Raw genomic sequence first — 17,341 nt, 5'->3', positions numbered from 1 at the left:
GGGAAGGCTAGCCCTGATCCAGCACAGTGTTCATTGCTCCCTCCGTGTGGGGCAGGCGGGGCAGGCCGAGGAAGGGCTGGGCCCCTGGCTGGTGGCCCCTGGCGCTCACCGTGCCGGTTGCGGGTGATAATCTGGTCCAGGTGATAGAAGAGCTTCCCGGCTTCTCGCTCCAGGCGCTCCCGCTCTGTGGCCGGACAGACGGACAGAGGTGAGGCTTGCTGCCCTCGGCCCCCCAGAACACCCCCCACTCTCCTTGTGCTGCCTCTAGGGGATGCCACCGCGTGGGCAGCTGGGCCCGGGGATCAGTCAGGGGTTCGTTGGAGGGCGCCATGGTGCAGGGGAGGGGGGAGCTATGGGAGCAGGGAGTGGGGGGGAGGGCTCGGCAGGGGGCACCATGGGAGGTGGGCGAGGGGAAGGCTCGTGGGAGGGCCCCATACCCCACCCCTTACCCATGACCCAGATGCCGCGGTCCCTGCCCCCCCCCCGGACGAGTGCACTGAGCTCCTTCTCCAGCCCCGTGGCCCTCCCAGGCTGCGCCGCCCCCAGCAGCACCCCCACATCGTAGGGGACATAGCGGGCGGCGTCCGGCCAGCAGTGCAGGCAGGGGGCGGCGCCCGGAGCCAGCAGGGGCAGCACCAGCACCACCAGCGCCAGCATCGCCCCGGCAACCACCACGACCTCACTTCCTGTTCTGGTCAACTCCTTTTCTTAGAAGCGGCTTCTGCCTCTGACATCACTTCCTTTTCTGCCTCCAGTCCTGCCATCGGTCTGTGCTGCCTCTGACATCACTTCCTGTTGTGTGTCAAGTCTTCTTTAGCCCTTTTTTCTGCCTCTGACATCACTTCCTGTTCCTTTTCCATTAGTTTCCATCTTGTTCTGCTTCTGACATCACTTCCTCTTCTGCCACTGACATTGCATTCCAGTTTTCCTCAGTCCTCCTGTGACAAAGGGGGGATTTTCTGTAATATTTTTAATAAACTCGTGTGTGCCTCAGTTTCCCCCACACATTGCACGGCCACATTTGCCTCTTCACTCTCAACAAGCCTTCGCTGCTCCTATTACTATTTGCAAACATTTGGTTCGCTCGCAGAGTGTTTCAACGAGGAGTTTAATTGGCCCGGTTTCACTCAGGGACCCACACCTAGAAATGATCCCACAACCACAATCGACAGGTTGACGATTGCATGAGAATTCGAATGCATTTTCCAACCAGCTCCCTAGTATCTCAACCCGGTCCTTCCTCCCGCTGCCCTGGGGCCACGGCTGGGATCCGGGGGACACTCTGCCCGCAGAGACGGGCAGCTCCTGGCGCAGGAGGCCAAAATCCCAGGATGGTGATCCAGGCACAAGGGTTGGCAATCCTGCATCACTTTCCACTCAGCCTCAGTCTGCCTCCGGGCCCATCTCCTGCTTCTGACATCACTTCCTAGTCTGTCTCCAATCCTTTCTAAGCCCCCCCTCTTCTGCCCCTGACATCACTTCCTGTTTTGCCCTTAATTCTTCTTTAGCCCTATCATCTGCCTCCGACATCACTTCCTGTTCTACAGCCACTCCTCCCAACAGATGACGGGTCTGCTTCTGACATTATTTCCCATTCTGCCTCCAGGCCATCTTTTAACCCCATCTTCTGCCTCTGACATCACTTCCTGTTTTGCCTCCACTCCTCTCATTAGATCCCAGTTCTGTTTGTGACGTCATTTCCTGTGCAGCCACCAAGCTCCTTTTCTGCCTCTGACCTCATTTCCTCCCCACCTAGGGAATGCTCCGTCCCCTGTGGCTCTGTGATGTCACCGAGGCGATGAGGTCACAGCGGGGCTGGGGATCATGGGGATATCCTGCTCTCTCCTGCTCGTCCTGCTGCTGCTGCGTTCCCAGGGGGCGGGCAGCTGCCTGCACTGTGACCGGCCCTTCCTGCAGAGGCTGGGGGTGCTGCTAGGGGAGGTGGTGCCCCCCGAGGTGCCCAGCCGGGATGCCCTAATTCAACGCCAGGTCCAGGCCTTTGAGGATCTCTACCGCACCCTCCAGCTAGACAAACACCACCGGGTGCTGGGTACGCGGCCCCTCCCCTGGGGGCGCCTGGGCTGGGACAGCAGGGGGCTGTGGGTCGGGAGTGAGGGGCACCGGCAGAGCTGGGGGGTGGGAGCCCAGGGCTGGGACAGCAGGGGCTGTGGGTCGGGAGTGAGGGGCGCCGGCAGAGCTGTTGGGGGGCAGACACAGCAACCCCTTTGACCGCTTCGTTCCGCGAACAGACGTCCGCGGGGTGCTGTCTGTGAAAGCTGCTCTGACCAGCTGGCTGCGGGATCTCAAGGAGACGCCTTGGAAAGGTGAGCGGGTGAGTCGGGGGGCTCGGGTGGTCCAGGCTGGGGGTCACGGGGGGGCAGGGATGTCGGACAGGACCAGGCAGGGGCCGGGAAGTGGGCGGGATGGGAATGGGAGCGGGGCTGTGGGGCTGTGAGGGGGGAGCGGACCGTGCAATAGTTGCCCCCCATCTCGGCTGGCGCCGGGGGTGGGTGCCAGGCGCGTGGGGGACCGGCTGTACCACTGGCAACGTCCTTCCGTCCGTCCGTCCCCCAGGGGTTCACCTGCTGCAGCTGACGCTGGCCCAGCACCGCAACTCCCTGCGGACCCGCCTCCGAGATGTCCTGGAGAGCTTCGCCGACTTGGGTAAGGTGCCCCGCAGAGATGGGGGGGCTGCCCCCCATCCTCCTCCCTGCCCCCCAAGGGACAGCCAGGGCCCCCCGCCTCCAGCCCCATGGGACACAAACAGCACCAGGGCGGGAGGAGATCTGAGTCCTGTGGCCCCGAGATCAGAGCAGGGCCCTCTGGGGAGCTAGGAGGGGAATGGGGGGCTCTGGGAGGAATGGGGGGCAGTGAGTGCCCCATGGGAGGGCGACTCTAACACTGGGTCTGTCTGTGCTTCCCCCACAGCCTGCTCCGAGGACTGCAGTGAGTGCGGTCCCCTGCCGGCCCCCCTTGGAGGGCAGAGGCCCTGTGCACCATTCCCCACCCCCTGACCCAGCCAGCCCCCCACCCTGGAGCCAGATGGGAGCTGGCGCCCCCCAGAGGGGAAAGGCCCCATTCCCCAGCCCCATGAGTCAGCCAGTTCCCTCCCTGGGGCTGGACCAGAGCCAGTGCTCCTGGTGGGTAGGGTGGGGGCTCCCTGTGGGGCCCTGACCTGATCCCCGCCCCACTTTCCCCCTCCCAGCGGTGACGGAGGGGCCGGTTCTCGACTGCTGGACCTGCCTGCGCATCAACGCCCAGTGTTTCGGCGGGGAGCTTTGTGGAGGTAGCCGCTGCTGGGGGGCTGGGGTGGGGGGCTTGTATGGGGGCACTGGGGAGCAGCGGGGTATGGGGGGGCTGGTGGGCAGTGGGGTGAATGTGGGGTCTGGGGGGATAGCAGGGGTTGTGGGAGGGGGCTGGTGGGCAGTGGGGTGAATGTGCGGCCTGGGGGGACAGCAGGGGTTGTGGGGGGCTGGTGGGCAGTGGGGTGAATGTGGGGGGGGGGCTGGTGGGCTGTGGGGTGAATGGGGTGCAGGGAGTTGCCGGGCAGCGGGATACAGCTGTGGGGGGTGCTCTAGGCTCACCCCCTCTCCACCCCCCAGTGGAGGACCCCCGGGATGCGGAGAGGAAGGAGATCACCCTCTACCTCTTCCTGGTCTGCCAGTCCGTGCTGCTCGTCTCGACCGCCCTGCTGTGAGTGACCCCGCCTGGACTTGGGGGGCTGAGATGGCGCCGTGTGCAGATTGGGGGGCTAGGACGGGGGGGTCTGGCTCACTGAGCCCCCCTCCCCGCAGAGTGGCCCTGGGTACCCCACGTTTCCTGCTTCCCATTCCAGACGCCGTATTCCACCCCCTTTTGCCCCCTTGGCACCCCCAAACCTGGGATTACCCCCAAGTGGGGCACATTCAGGGTGCCCTCCAGGCTTGCCCCAGACACTGAATGGGGGGACCCCCCCCAGCATGCGGGGTAAACTATAAGACCCTTCCAGAGCCGGGGAGGGAACCCAGGCATCCTGGTTCCCAGCCCCGCCTCTAACCCCTTCACCCCACTCCCCTCCCAGAGCCTGGGAGAGAACCCAGGCGTCCTGGGGGGGGGGAGGGGGAAGAAGACCCTGATGGACGGCTCTCCCCTAGGTACTGTGTATGCTGCCGACACCGGAGGTGGTTGGAAGAGGGGCCCCAGGCCTGGCAGGGAAAGTGGCTGAAATACTAGCCAGGCCAGGGACTGCCAGGGGCCAAGATCCCCGGACCGTGGGTGTGCCCGGCCCCCGGCCTGCCCCACTGCAAACCTGGAAATAAAATACTGGTGTAGTTTGCACACGGACTCTTTGTTGGGAGAGGGGGCTAGTGGTTAGAGCAGGGCGGCTGGGAGCCAGGACTCCTGGGTTCTCTCCCTGGCTCTGGGAGGGGAGTGGGGTCTAGTGGTTAGAGCAGCGGGGAGCCAGGATCCTACACAACACCTTGGTGTCTGTGTTTATTTTCCAGCTGGGGGTGGGGAGGGAATGCTCCTGGGGGGGGATCTGAGATGGGGGGTGGGGAATTCGGGGCAGACAGCTGGAGCTAGCGCCCCCTGTCTGTGATCTCCACCTTGGCGGCTCCATCGTCCTTCCAGCCCCATCCCCTGAGGCCTGTCTCCAGCCGGCTGCCTGGGCCCCTCCTGGGCAGGGGCTACTACTTCAGCAACTGCTGGTTCCTCCAGTAGGTGACGGCCCTGGGGGGCAAGAGACAGTCAGATGGACAGAGCATGGACAGACTGCTCGCTCACGGGGGATGCGGCTGGCTCTGGGGGGGCGTGGGAGATGCGGACGGCTAGGGGGTGTCACAGGGGGATGCAGACAGCTCAGGGGAGGCGCGGGTGATGCGGCCGACTCTGGAGGGGTGCAGGGGGATGCGGCTGGTTCTGGGGAGGTGCGGGGGCCTCTCACACTCACGCGATGCTCAGCACCAGGAAGAGCAGGGCACCCATGCACAGCACCACGGAGACGCCGGTGCGGGCGATGGCCGGTCCAGGCACCGGGGGCTGGTACCGCAGAGAAAGCCGGGTCTGGGAGTCCACTGCGATGGGGGAGGGGCATGTTACAGAAGCTGACAGGCCCGAGGGACCCCCGAATACCCTCCCACCCCTGCTGTCTGCGCCCCCCCAGCGCGGAGCCAGCCACGTGGGGCTGGTCAATGATATCCCCTTTGCATCAGCTCTGTGTCCCGCCCTGCCCCACGGACTTGCTGGAGCCCCCCCATTCCCACCCCCCCATGCCCTTCCTGACCCCCAACCTCATGGCCAAGCTGCACCCCCTATGGCCACCCCTCCCTGCCCCTTACCCTATGACCCAGTTGGACGTCATGCTCCTCCACCCCTGCCCCCCCGACCCTCCCTGCCCCCCACCCCTCTGCCCCCAGCTGCCCCCCAGTTGCTCCCCCTACCAAGGCAGTAGCGTCTCTTCAGACACACGGCTTTGGCCTTCCTGCAGCTGGTGCAGTCAAAGATCTCGTAGTGGAGCCAGCCTGGAAAGGGGGAGAAAATGACCCCAGCCAAGCCTCAGCCAGACGCTCCCGCCGCCCCCCCCCCGGGGCTGGATTGGGGCTGGCACCCCCTAGGGGGAAAGGCCCCGTGCTCCCTTCCCCACCCCCCTGAACCAGCCAGGCCACCCCCTCCCCGGGGTCAGAGCACCCCAGAAGGGAAAGGCCCCATGTCACCCTCTAACACCCCGCTGAGCCAGCCAGACCCCGCTCCCCCCGGGGCAGGATTGGGGCCGTGCCCCCCAGAAGGGAAAGGGCCCCCCCCCACCCTGTTCCCCGAGCAGCAATGAAAAAATCCTTACCACAGGTTTGGGGGTCACAAGCTGGGGAGAGAGAGAGAGAAACTGATCATAGCCCCACAACAGGGGGGTGTGGGAGGAGGAGGAGCAGCCCGCCCCCGCCCCCGGCCACCCCCCGGGAGCTGGTACCTTTCGCCTGGTGGGTCTGAAGAGCCGTTTTCAGCTCCATGGTCGTCTGGCTCCGGTAAGCAACCAGTGCGTCCAGCAGGGCCTGGTCTGGGGGCAGGCGGGACAGATTGGGGGGGATGACTCCAGTGGGGATGCTGGGGGGCAGATGGGGGGGCTGGTTGGGGGGGGGATCCCGGCTAGCCCAGCCCACCCCAGCCCCACCTCTCCAGCAAGGGGCGCTGTGGGGTGCATGGGGCTGGCTAAGTGTGTGGGGGGGGCTCCCGGCTACTCCAGCCCAAACTCTCCCAGCAGGGGGGGGCGCTGTGGGGCACAGGAGTGGGGGGAGGGGCTGGCAGTGGGAGAGCTCCCGGCTATCCCAGCACAAGCTCTCCAAGGAGGGGGGGCACTCTGGGGTGCAGTGGGCTGGCTAACGGGGGGGGGGCTCTCGGCTACCCCAGCACGAGCTCTCCCAGCAGGGGGCGCTGTGGGGTGCAGGGGCTGGGGGCTGTCACCTGTCAGGGCGCTTCGATTCAGGCCGGCCGCCGTCAGCCTCACGCGATGGTTCAGGGCGTTGATGCTGCTCAGGGCTGGCGCGGGACGAGAAAACACGGGTCCCAGGTGGGCTGTGAAGCCCCTGCCCCCCCCCGCAGCACGAGGCTCCCCCCCCACCGATCCCCCCACCCCTGCAGCACAGCCACCCCTAGTGCTGCACTGGGGCTAGCCCTGACTGCCAGGGCAGTGGGGGTGGGGGAAGCTGTGGGGACGGACGGACGGACAGTGGAGGGTTTGTGGCTATGCTGGCGGATCAGATCTCATCCCTCCTGTCCTATGGTTCCTCCTGCCCATGCAGCGTCCTCCACCCCAGGCCGTACCCCCTGGAAACCCCCAGGCCATGCCCCCTGGATATCCCCGGTTGTGCCCCTTGGAGGTCCCCAGGCTGTGTCTCCTGGAAGCTCGGGGTCATGCCCCCTGGATATCCCCGGTTGTGTCCCTGAGGCCCCCGTGCTGTGCCCGTGAACTGGCTGGTGGCGTAGTGGCGGAAGAACCCGCCCTCCATGCCGCGCAGCAGGGCCTGGGCCCGCGCCCGCAGCCGGCTGTCGCGGATCTGCCGGGGCACCAGGCCGGTGCGGAGCGATTCCAGGGTGCTGCGGATCTGCCGGTCGCACTGCAGGCAGCCCCCGGCGCCCACCGCCAGCCAGGTCCCCAGCACAAGGAGCGTCAGGAGCACCATGGCGTAGCACGGCGTGACGAGTTCTGCCCGTTCTCAGCCCCACAGCGTGCCGGGCAGCGGGCGCACCAGGGAGAATCCTCGGGGCGAGGATGACATCATAATGCAGGGTGGGATTGTGGGGATGGAGGGTGCGGTGGCGTTGTGCATATCACCTCTTCTGCTCTAGCCAGCGGGCACGCACACAGCCAAGGGGGTTCTGGGGGCTGGGGCAGGCTCCCATCAGCATCCAGGCTATGACACCCCCCCCCGGCCCCCTCCTGTGTGCTGGGGTCCTGGGGTCACAGAGAAAGGACCAGGAGGGGACAGAGACAGGGTCACTGAGGTCACCGCAATTGGCATTAATTGCATAGGCCCCCCCCCCAAGCTGGGTGAGGAAGGGGTTAAAATTCTCCCCTGGTGTATGTGGGGGGAGGGGAACTGCCAGGTGATTTGGGGGTTCGGGGGGGGGGGTCACAGCACCTTTCCACTCCGGAAGGGGCAATTAGTCAAATCGAGGGACAGAGGCAAAATCCACCCGCAGAGGAACCCCAGGATCTTTGCATGGGAGACTTTACAGGACAGCGGGGCAGGACCCAGGACGGGGCAGGGCCCGGATGCCTGGGTTCCATTCCTGGCTCTGAGCTGCTGGCTGACAGCGAGCAAGTCAGTGCCCCACCCAGTGCCTCAGTTTCCCCCCTCCTCCCCCCCCACACACACACTTTGTCCAGGGGCTGCCCAGACTAGTTGCTGAGATCGGGGCCCCATCGTGCCAGGCGCTGCCCGGACACAGGGCCAGGGAAATTCTGCGTGCCAACGGTCGACCAGCTGAGCAGACGAAGGGCGGCAGGGGAGTTCTGACCTACCCCAGCTTTTCCATGCCCCTGAGACTGGCAGCTGAGCACTAACGCAGGCCAGCACCACCGGCTTCTCTCCCGACGGTGCCGGCTCCAGCGTGGGTGACCGCAGTGGGGCTGTGTGGGCGGTGAGGGGAGCTGGCCCCCAGTTGGGGATGGCAGAGAGCGGCCAGGCCCGGGAGGGGAGCTGCCAGGCCGACTCGTCCTGCCGGCCAAATCCACTCAATCCCCAGGCTCGCTTGGCCCCGGTGATCCCAGTCTCCCCAGCTGGTGCTGCATGTCTGGGGTGGGCAGAGAGAGCACCCCAGCCTGGGGCAGGTGTTGCAGGCCAGCCTGGGCCGCATCTGCCACAAGAGGTCAGGGCAATCCTGGGCGGCCGGGCTGGGCTTGGGGGCAAGCGAGCCGGCCCGGGTTCCCAGCACAGGGGTTTGGGTTGGGGTGGGGTGGAGGCTGGAAGCCACTCGGGACCTCTGCAGGGGTGGGCCCAGGCACAGAGTGGCCGAGATTGGGATCCTGAGGAAGGGGAGTGGGGTCTAGTGGTTAGAGCTGGGGGGGTGGGGGGTTTGGGAGCCAGGACTCGGGTTCTGTCCCTGGCTGTGGGAGGGGAGTGGGGGCTAGTGGTTAGAGTCAGGGGGTCTGGGAGCCTGGACTCCTGGGTTCCACGCCTGCGGCGGGAGGGGGCGCTTGGCTGATCCGATGACGTATCTGCCTCCCCCCCCCCCAGACAATGGGCCCCATTGATCCCTCCATCCCCTGCTTCACACAAAGCGCCTCATTCAGTTTCCACTCGCCCCGCCCTTCCCCTCTCCCGATTGGTCACGGCCCCTGCCACTCACTGCCACCTCCCGCCCACCCCCTAATAGGCGTGGCCCGACTGCCCCCACCAACCTATCCCAGAGCGGCCTTGGGGCCCCACCTCCCTGCCATTGGTGGGCTGCCTCCCGAGTGGGCGGGACCAGAGCACCGGGCCGCGTCCCCCCAGCTGGGTCCGATCAGTAGCGCCTGGGCCGGTGGGACGGGAGGCGCAGCGCCCGGGCTGATGCAGGGGGGTTGTCGGTCTCTCGGTGTCCCCCTCCCCCCACTCTCCCCGGGGGGGCACCTGGTTTGCAACCGGGGGCTGGGCCATGGATGCACCAAAAAAGCAGTAATCTAATTGCATAAATTTACATAAATTTGCATAATCGCTCAGATGCCTCTCCAGGCCAGTGAGCACGCCTTGGCCTTGTAAATAGCCTGGTCCAACTCAGCATCCTCCAGGGGCTCCCCCTTGGCAGCTGCTCCCGGGCGGCCTCTAAAAACCTCCCGGTGCCCACGACACCTTCCTTCGGCCCTGCTCAGGTAATCCCACCGCAGGCGGGCACCTTATCCCACCCGGGGGGCCGGCCTGGGGGTCCCGTTATCCAATGCAGGGGGGGGGTCCCGTTATCCGACCCAGGGGACCGGTGGGGGCCTGGGGGTCCCGTTATCCAATGCAGGGGGCTGGCCTGGGGGTCCCGTTATCCGACCCAGGGGACCTGGGGGTCCCGTTATCCAACCCAGGGAGGTCCTGTTATCCGACACAGGGGACCGGCCTCAGGGCCCCGTTATTCAATACAGGGGGCCGGCCTGGGGGTCCCGTTATCTGACCCCAGGGGCTGGCCTGGGGGTCCCATTGGGGGCCAACCTGGGGTGAGGCTGAGTTCGGTTTGGTTCTTTGCAGAGGGGGCCGTGCCATGCCGTGAAATGATTCCCTTTCCCGGGCGAGATCCTCTGCCAAAGCGTGGTGGGGAGGGAGGGGTTGGAATGAAAACCGCTCACCAGCGGTTTTCGTTTACAAGCCTGGGGAAAAGAGCCTGCGATCTGGAGCTCCTGGAGGAGAGGAACTGGGCCGGGAGGGCGCCGTGAACCCCCTGAAAGTGGAGTCTGGTCGTGGCAAGAAAGGCAGGAATTTTTCCATGTCTTACGCTGGCAAAAGCGTCTTGGCGCGTGGCACGAAACTCCTCTGGCGCGGGGGAAGTTCACTTGTGGGAAGGAAGGCTGGGGAAGACGTTTGGGTGCCGCTCAGAGGAAGGGACTGCCACGGATTTGAGCTGGAGAACCAGGAGGGGGAAAGACACCCGGTGCTTTTAGCGCTAACGGGAGGCAATTCAGTCGAAGTCTGGGGAGCGCAACAGCTCCGGGCCTTCTTGTGAACTGATTTCTGGCCGCCGCGCCCGCCCCCTCGCCACTTGCTGGGCAGCCCCTGCGAGCCATCTGTGATTGTTTTGCTGGGCTGGAGCGGGGCTGGGATCGGGCCTGGTTTGTAGACGCGGCGGAGGTATCGGGCCGGCGGCGGAGGCAAACGCAGTGGCTTGTGTTTGGAGGTTGTGTGCGCATCCCGCCCCGGCTGAGTTCTTGCTGCTGTTTTGTGCTGTTTTGGGTACCTGCATTGCTCTGCACACACAACTCCTGCTGGCTTCAGCCAGTTACTCCGGGACGGAAGAGCTGGTCTAGGTGCTGGGATAGACTCGCCCAGTATATGGCCCCTTTTATACTGGGGTAGAAGTCCACCCGCTAGTCTGGATTTTGCAATAAACTCTCCCAAGACGGGCCTCGGTGCCAGCCGAAGTGCCCTCACCCGAGATTGAATTGCACGGTGTCAAATCACCCCCCTGCACCATTTTGCCGGCTCCAAACGGGCTCGACCCAGGCCTGGTCCTGCTGCTGGAGCCGCGGGTGAGGTTCTGAGTAGCACTGGATGGCGTGGGCTTTCCCTGGATGGGCGCGCCGGAGGGGGATGGCGCTCCGCTGGTTTGGAACGGGCAGGGGTGGAACGACCGCCCCCCGTCCGGTGGAAAGGGACGCGGGCAGAACTCGGAGGGGATCGGAGGGCCCCGTCTCCGGGAGGGACGCTGCACTGGGCACCGGGGCGGGAGGGCTGTATTTATATCCCCGTGCCAAGAATCTGGGCCAGCCGGCTCCCTTTCCACCTAAAATAGGCGGCCGGCCCTCGTGCTCTTGGCAGGAGCCGTGAGTCCTAGGGGGGAGGCTGCCAAACCAATCGGCTGGAGCGTCGGCTTCGGGGGGGGGGGGGGGGGCGGGAGAGGGGCTTCCACCTGTGTGGCTGGCCTGGCATGATCCCTCCCCTCCCCTCCCCCCCCCCATGCCGCCTCTTTAGTGACAGTGCCAGGTTGGGGGGGGGGGGCAGGGAGAGGAGAGGCCGCAGAGAATTCTGGGACCATGCCTTTCGTTAGGGGACTTTGATCTTTTCACTTGGAAGGGGGGGGGGGGGGAAGGGGGATGGCTCTGAGCTGGTCCCACGGCTCTAACTGCTACGTCCCACTCTCCTACCGGTCCGGGGAGAGAAAGAACCCAGGAGTCCTGGCTCCCAGCCACCTGCTCTAACCACTAGACCCCGCTCCCCTCCCTGAGCTGGGCACCTTCCCCCCAGGGGAATAATTGGTCCCTGCAGAGAGAGGCTGAGGGCAGGACCGGTCATGGAGATGGAGACCCCCCAGGACTATCTACCCTGGTATCTCACCCCCTCCCTGCCCATGGGCCCCTCTACCCTGGCTTTGGCAGACTCCTTCCCTGGTGCCCACTTAGCTAGGCGGGTGGGGGTTGCCCGGCCAGACGCTCCAGAGGATGATAAGGCCGAGGGGGGGGGGGGGGGCGGGAGGGATGCTGCCAGGCCTGTGGGTCTCGGGAACATTCCTGGCATTCCACAGCACAGATCCCAATTATGCTGAGAGCACCTTCCCCTCCCCCCCCAGCACGATGGGCCTGGCTTGGTGCCCTGGGCCTGGCCAGAGCCAGGGAAAGAACCCAGGAGTCCTGGCTCCCAGCCACCCCTGCTCTAACCACTAGAGCCCGCTCCCGTCCCAGAGCTGGGTGAGAACCAAGCACGATGGCCAGAAGTCTCCCTGGGATTCTTGCTGGGGCATCGGGGCCAGCCCTGCCAGCCAGGGAGAGCGCCCCCTGCTGCCCCCCACTCCATGCAGCACAGCGCCCCATAGCGCCGCCCTGGGGCATCGGGGCCAGCCCTGCCAGCCAGGGAGAGCGCCCCCTGCTGCCCCCCACTCCATGCAGCACAGCGCCCCCTAGCGCCACCCTGGGGCATCAGGGCCAGCCCTGCCAGCCAGGGAGAGCGCCCCCTGCTGGCCTGTCCCCAGGGCAGTCCGGCGGATCCATCCCTGCCATCTCTCCTCCACGTGCTGACCTAGCTGGCCCCTGCTTTGCCGCTTTCCCCACATGGCAGCGGTGCAGTGGCGGGGAGTTCCCCAGCTGTCTTAGCCGCCTTGGGGCCTGTGGCTCATCTGTGGTGCGCCGGGCAATGCCCGCTGCTCCTGCCATCACCGTGCTCTGAGTCAGGAGCTAAGTAATTGGTTGGCCGGGTGCAGCTGGAGGGAGAGCGGGGGCTGGGCTGGCTGGGGGGGGTTCTGCTCCCTCCCAGGGCTGGGGAGTCAGCTGAGAGGGCTGGAACCCCGCTGATCTCTGGGGTCTGTCCCTGGCGCTGGGAGGGGAGTGGGGTCTAGTGGTTAGAGCAGGGAGGCTGGGAGCCAGGAAGCCTGGGTTCTCTCCCCAGCTCTGGGAGGGGAGTGGTGTCTAGTGGTTAGAGCAGGATGCCTGGGGGCCAAGACGCCTGGGTTCTCTCCCTGGCTCTGGGAAGGGAGTGAGGTCTAGTGGTTAGAGCAGGGGGGTGGTGGGAGCCGGGACTCCTGGGTTCTCTCCCCGGCTCTGGGCGGGCGCGGTTGGAGCAGGTGACTGGAATTTGCACCCTGCCCTGCGGAGCTGCCAGGATCCACCTGCCTTGGCTCTGGTCCAAAGGGCGGGAGACTCGCACCTGTCTTTTCGCTCCTTGTTAGGTAATGAACGGAGCCCGGCCCGGCCCTGCCCAGCGGGTCACCAGCCGTGAGACAAGCCCCGGCACGGCCAAGCAGCGGTGCAAGGGACCCCTCCCAGCTCTGCCGGTGCCCCTCACTCCTGACCCACAGTCCCCTGCTAGCCCAGCCCTGGGACCCCCCCCCCCGCCAGCTGGATTTTTGGTTCCTTGGCGGTGCTGGGCCCTGAATCAATCCAGTGTATTCAGGCCTCACGCTGCCTCTGGGGGCCAGGACTCCTGGGTTCTCTCCCTGGCTCTGGGAAGGGAGGGGGGGTGGGTCGGAGCCCGGACTCCTGGGTTCTGGGCGGGGGCGGGGCTGGCTTTCTCCCCTCCCCAGTGCCGGCCGGGAGGCGCCGCATGCCAGCCTGCGCGGTTGGCAAGTCCCAGCTGTCTCCTCCCTGCATCAGTGACACGGCCTGGCAGCTCTGGTGCTGCTGCCGGAGCTGGGGCTGTCCCCTGCGCACGCCGGGCCAGGTGAGGGGGGCTTTCGAGGGGGAGGGGCTGTGTGCGGGAGACGGGGGGGGGGGGGGGGGGATGTGCTCCCCCCTCCCGGACATCTCTCGGGGGGGGGGTCCCTGCACCTGGGGGAAGGGGGCGAGTTAGAGGCTGGTTTGTGCTCAGGAGTTCCCGGCTTCCAACCTGCCCTAGAGCTGGGGGGGGGGGCAGGGGATGGCTGGGGGGTGAAATCCCCCTCCCCACAGCTGCAGAGCAGGGCTGGGAGGGGTTGCCGGCCCTCCCCCGTGTGCACCCAACAAGCGAAACACCTGCAGGGAGAAGGCAGGCTGGGGCTTGTCCTGCAAGGGGGGGAGGACAGGATTTCCCAGGCAGTGGGAATGGGGAAATACAGATCTGCCCCCTCCCCACCTGCCCTTCCCCCCCCCCAGCAAAGCAACTGAGGGACAGTAGAAGTAGATTGAACCCAGGAGTCCTGGCTCCCGGCCCTCCCCCCTCCCGCTCTACCCACCAGACCCCACTCCCCTCCCACACCCTAGGAGCCTTTATCCAATCCCCAGCCCCCCCCCCCCCAGCTCTGCCGGTGCCCCTCACTCCCGACCCGCAGCCCCCTGCCAGCCCAGCCCTGAGCTCCCCCCTCCTCCCCCCCGCGGCTACTCGGGCTCAATAACAAACCAGCGCCCTCAGCCCCAGCTGTCCCGAGAGACCCTATCATAACAAACACAGTGTCCGCATCCCTCCAGGGCACCCCAAATCCCTACAGTAACAACTCATGTGCCCCTCCCCCCCCCCCCCCGGGAACCTGAGAGACCCTACAATAACAAACAGTTTTGGACAGATCACAATGAAAAATGAACCCCTCCCCAAAGAGTTTTAAATTCCCAGCCCCCACAGGTGGATTATTTCCTTATTCCCCTGGGCAGGGGTGGGGGGACAACATGGTGACAGGGGAGGCCCCTCCCCCTCTAGGGTTACCCATGGAGCTGGAGAGCCGGGGGGGGATGGGCTGGGAGAGGGGATCATGCTTCCTGGGGTGGGGAGGGGGGAGACAGGGGGCTGCCCCCTCCCATCTGGGTCCCTGAATGGTCCCCCGGGTGTGCAGGGTGTCCGGTTGCCATGGGGACAGAATTGGGCTGGCGGATGTCATGAGTTGGCCAGTCTCAGCTGTAGTGACCAGGGCTCAGCTTGCCCCCCCATTGCAGCCCAGCCTCGTGGTTTCGAATACAAGGAGGGCTGTGGGTTGGGGGCGAGGGGCACCGGCAGGTCCCCTTGCAGTGGCCTAGGCCAGTTTTGTTGTTATAGGGTGTCCTGCGGGTGGGGGTGGCGGTGGCGTGGTTTGCTTTGTTATTGTAGAGCCTCCCTACTGTGGTGTGGTCTGGTGTGTGATTGGAGGATATCTTGGGGCTGGTGTATTATTGTAGGGTCTCTCAGGGAGGAGATGTGGTCCGGCATGTTATTGTAGGGTCTCATGGGGCTGGTTTGTTATTGTAGGGTCTCCCTGCTGCGGCGTGGATCTGGTATGTTATTGTAGGGTCTCATGGGGCTGGTTTGTTATTGTAGGGTCTCCCTGCTGCGGCGTGGGTCTGGTATGTTATTGGAGGGTCTTATGGGGCTGGTTTGTTACTGTAGGGTCTCCCTGCTGCGGCATGGGTCCAGCATGTTATTGTAGGGTCTCATGGGGCTGGTGTGTTATTGTAGGGTCTCCCTGCAGCGGCGTGGTCCGTCCAGCATGTTATTGGAGGGCCTGTCGGCGGCTGGTGTGTTATTGTACGCTCTGCCTGTGGTGGTGTGCTCCGGCGTGTTATTGTAGGGTCTCCCTGCGGCGCTGACCCCGCCCCTCTCCCCCCAGGCTCCCTTGTTCCCAGCCATGGCAGCGCGAGTGGCTCCGCGGGACGATGCTGAGCGCTACCTCTTCGTGGACCGGGACTATGTGGGGAACCCGGCCACGCAGGCGGACTGGACGGCCAAGCGGCTGGTGTGGGTGCCCTCCGAGCGGCACGGCTTCGAGGCGGCCAGCCTGCGGGAGGAGCGGGGCGACGAGGTGCTGGTGGAGCTGGCCGAGAACGGGCGCCAGGCGCTGGTGCCCAAGCACGAGGTGCAGAAGATGAACCCGCCCAAGTTCACCAAGGTGGAGGACATGGCCGAGCTGACCTGCCTCAACGAAGCCTCCGTGCTGCACAACCTGAAGGACCGCTACTACTCTGGCCTCATCTACGTGAGTGCAGGACCCCGGCGTCCGGGAGCCCAACCCCCTGCCCCCACATTTCCACTCAGAGCCGGGGGTAGGACCCAGGAGTCCTGTCTCCAAGCCCTCCCCCCTTCCCAGCTCTAACCACTAGACACCACTCCCCTTCCTGAGCTGGGGATAGAACCCGAGAGTCCTGGCTCCAAGCCCCCCCAGCTCTAACCACTAGAACCCACTCCCCTCCCTGAGCTGGGGATAGAACCCAGGAGTCCTGGCTCCAAGCCCCCCCAGCTCTAACCACTAGAACCCACTCCCCTCCCTGTGCTGGGGATAGAACCCAGGAGTCCTGGCTCCCAAGCCCCCCCCAGCTCTAACCACTAGACCCCTGGCTCCCAATTCGCCCCTCTAAGCTGGGGAGAAGTCCTGGCAAAGACCCCGGGATTCCCAGCACCCCTGCTATAGAAGGGCCCCATGTCCCCTTCCCTGCCAAGTGTCCCTGGACCCAGAGAGACCCTGGGGCTGCCCCGGTCTGCACCGCCCGGCGTCCCCGCTAGGAGTCGCCCGGCCCCGTCCCTGACCTGTCCCGGCAGGCAGGGACTGGGCGGGCAGCGAGCAGCGTCTGTAGGGCGGGGGAGGCAGGGAGTGGCCTGCACTTTGCCCCGGGCCCTGGGCAGGGCGGGCCGGGCACATGGATTCCGTGGGGCTGGCTCACGGGGCGGGGGACGGAGCAGAGCCAGGGCCTTAGGCTCTGCCCTGCCCCCGGGGTGCCCTGGGTCCCATGCTGGCCCCAGAGCGGCGCTAGGGGGCGCTGGGCTGCAGGGAGCGGGGCGGGGGGACTGGGTGGCAGGGGGTGGGGAGCTCAGCGGGGGGGCGCTCTCCCCTGGCTGTCAGGGCTGGCCCTGTTGCTTCAGTGGTGGCCGCGCCCTGCCCCGGGGTACCTGATGTGGGTCCAGCCCTCTCTTGTTCTGGGGGGTTAATCCCCAGAAAGCCCCGTGGGGGGGTGTTGGGGTGATGCCCCCCAACGGCAAATCTCTCTGCTGCCCCCAACAGAGCCATGACCATGGGGGGGGTGAGCAAGGGGAGGGGCAGGAGAAGGGGGCTGGGGGCAGAGTGGGGTAGGAGATGCGGCGGTGGGGGGAGGACAGGGGTGGGGGCAGAGAACACCCTGGTTGAGGTGGGGGCGGCTGGTGGGGGGGAGAAAGGCTGCCTTGATCCCTGCCCCCCTTCTGCCGGGCTGGGTGTGGGGCAGGTTGCCATGGTGCCCGGGCCCGCTCCCACGGCGAAGACAGGCCTGACCTGTTTGGTGAGAAGCTGGGCGGGCAGCAGTGCCAGGTGCGAGTTCTGCCCTGCGTGCGGGGGGGGGGGGTGTCTGGCGCTGAGGGGAGAGGCCCCCCCCGGCATGGCACCACCCGTGCCTCACCCCAGCCAGTCTCCCTTCCTGCTTAGCGTGAGATGGGGCCAGGGGGTGGCAGCTGGCCCCCCTTCCCCACAGGAGTGACCCTGTCAGCCCCCCACGACTTCGGTCCAGCTCCCGCCCATGTGAACCTCCCCTTTCCCCGTGGGGCTGGTCATCCACCCGTGGGGCCCCACAGATAGGTCTGAAACTGGATGCGGCCCCAGCCCCAATAAACTCCCCCTCCCTGGCAGAACTCAGGCATCCTGGCTCCCAGCCCCTCCCCGCTCTAACCACTAGACCCCACTCCCCTCCCAGAGCCGGGAGATAACCCAGGCGCCCTGGCTCCCAGCGCTGAGCTGTGCCGGTTCTGAGGTCTCCTAGGCCCCCCGCATGGGCTCACCTCTGCCCCCGCCATGCTGCCGTGGCCTGGGCACCTCGCCTAGCCTGGGGCAGAGACATGCCCAGCGCTGCCCCTCGGCT

The 17,341-nt window shown here is 65.9% G+C and overlaps 3 protein-coding genes across 4 annotated transcripts in view; 2 read left to right on the top strand and 1 right to left on the bottom strand.

Annotated features, from left to right (window-relative positions):
* Positions 1 to 1,648: 1,648 nt before the first annotated feature.
* On the top strand, positions 1,649 to 4,315 carry IZUMO3 (IZUMO family member 3). Of its 2 annotated transcripts, XM_067532764.1 has the most exons (7): positions 1,696 to 2,050; positions 2,250 to 2,324; positions 2,575 to 2,664; positions 2,929 to 2,946; positions 3,206 to 3,286; positions 3,603 to 3,693; positions 4,134 to 4,315. In XM_067532764.1, exons 1-7 carry the CDS (start codon positions 1,825 to 1,827, stop codon positions 4,210 to 4,212), a joined length of 660 nt encoding a protein of 219 aa, XP_067388865.1. In that variant the 5' UTR covers positions 1,696 to 1,824; the 3' UTR covers positions 4,213 to 4,315. The 2 variants fall into 2 exon arrangements, with proteins under 2 accessions (XP_067388866.1, XP_067388865.1); XM_067532765.1 differs by lacking the exon at positions 2,929 to 2,946 and having other exon boundaries at positions 1,649 to 2,050.
* Positions 4,316 to 4,553: 238 nt separating this feature from the next.
* IZUMO2 (IZUMO family member 2) lies at positions 4,554 to 7,154 on the bottom strand. The gene is made up of 7 exons (XM_067532776.1): positions 6,935 to 7,154; positions 6,436 to 6,510; positions 5,945 to 6,031; positions 5,819 to 5,839; positions 5,421 to 5,501; positions 4,931 to 5,054; positions 4,554 to 4,710 (listed from the first exon to the last, which is right to left on the bottom strand). The coding sequence occupies exons 1-7, from the start codon at positions 7,152 to 7,154 to the stop codon at positions 4,671 to 4,673; spliced, it is 648 nt and encodes a 215-aa protein (XP_067388877.1). The 3' UTR covers positions 4,554 to 4,670.
* Positions 7,155 to 9,025: 1,871 nt separating this feature from the next.
* LOC137143144 (myosin-10-like) overlaps positions 9,026 to 17,341 on the top strand; it is a 36,876-nt gene continuing 28,560 nt past the window's right edge. Inside the window, exons 1-2 of the mRNA XM_067532769.1 lie at positions 9,026 to 9,325; positions 15,130 to 15,495. Coding sequence (XP_067388870.1) covers positions 15,148 to 15,495 — 348 coding nt within the window. The 5' untranslated portion in view covers positions 9,026 to 9,325; positions 15,130 to 15,147. The remainder of the gene's footprint in view (positions 9,326 to 15,129; positions 15,496 to 17,341) is intronic.

The sequence above is a fragment of the Emydura macquarii genome, unplaced genomic scaffold, assembly GCF_026122565.2.
Source record: "Emydura macquarii macquarii isolate MOO-44397 ecotype Brisbane River unplaced genomic scaffold, CSIRO-AGI_Emac_v2 contig_3296, whole genome shotgun sequence".
Classification (NCBI taxonomy): domain Eukaryota; kingdom Metazoa; phylum Chordata; order Testudines; family Chelidae; genus Emydura; species Emydura macquarii.
Note: the sequence above shows the minus strand (reverse complement) of the source record. Positions and strands in the feature narration are given on the sequence as shown.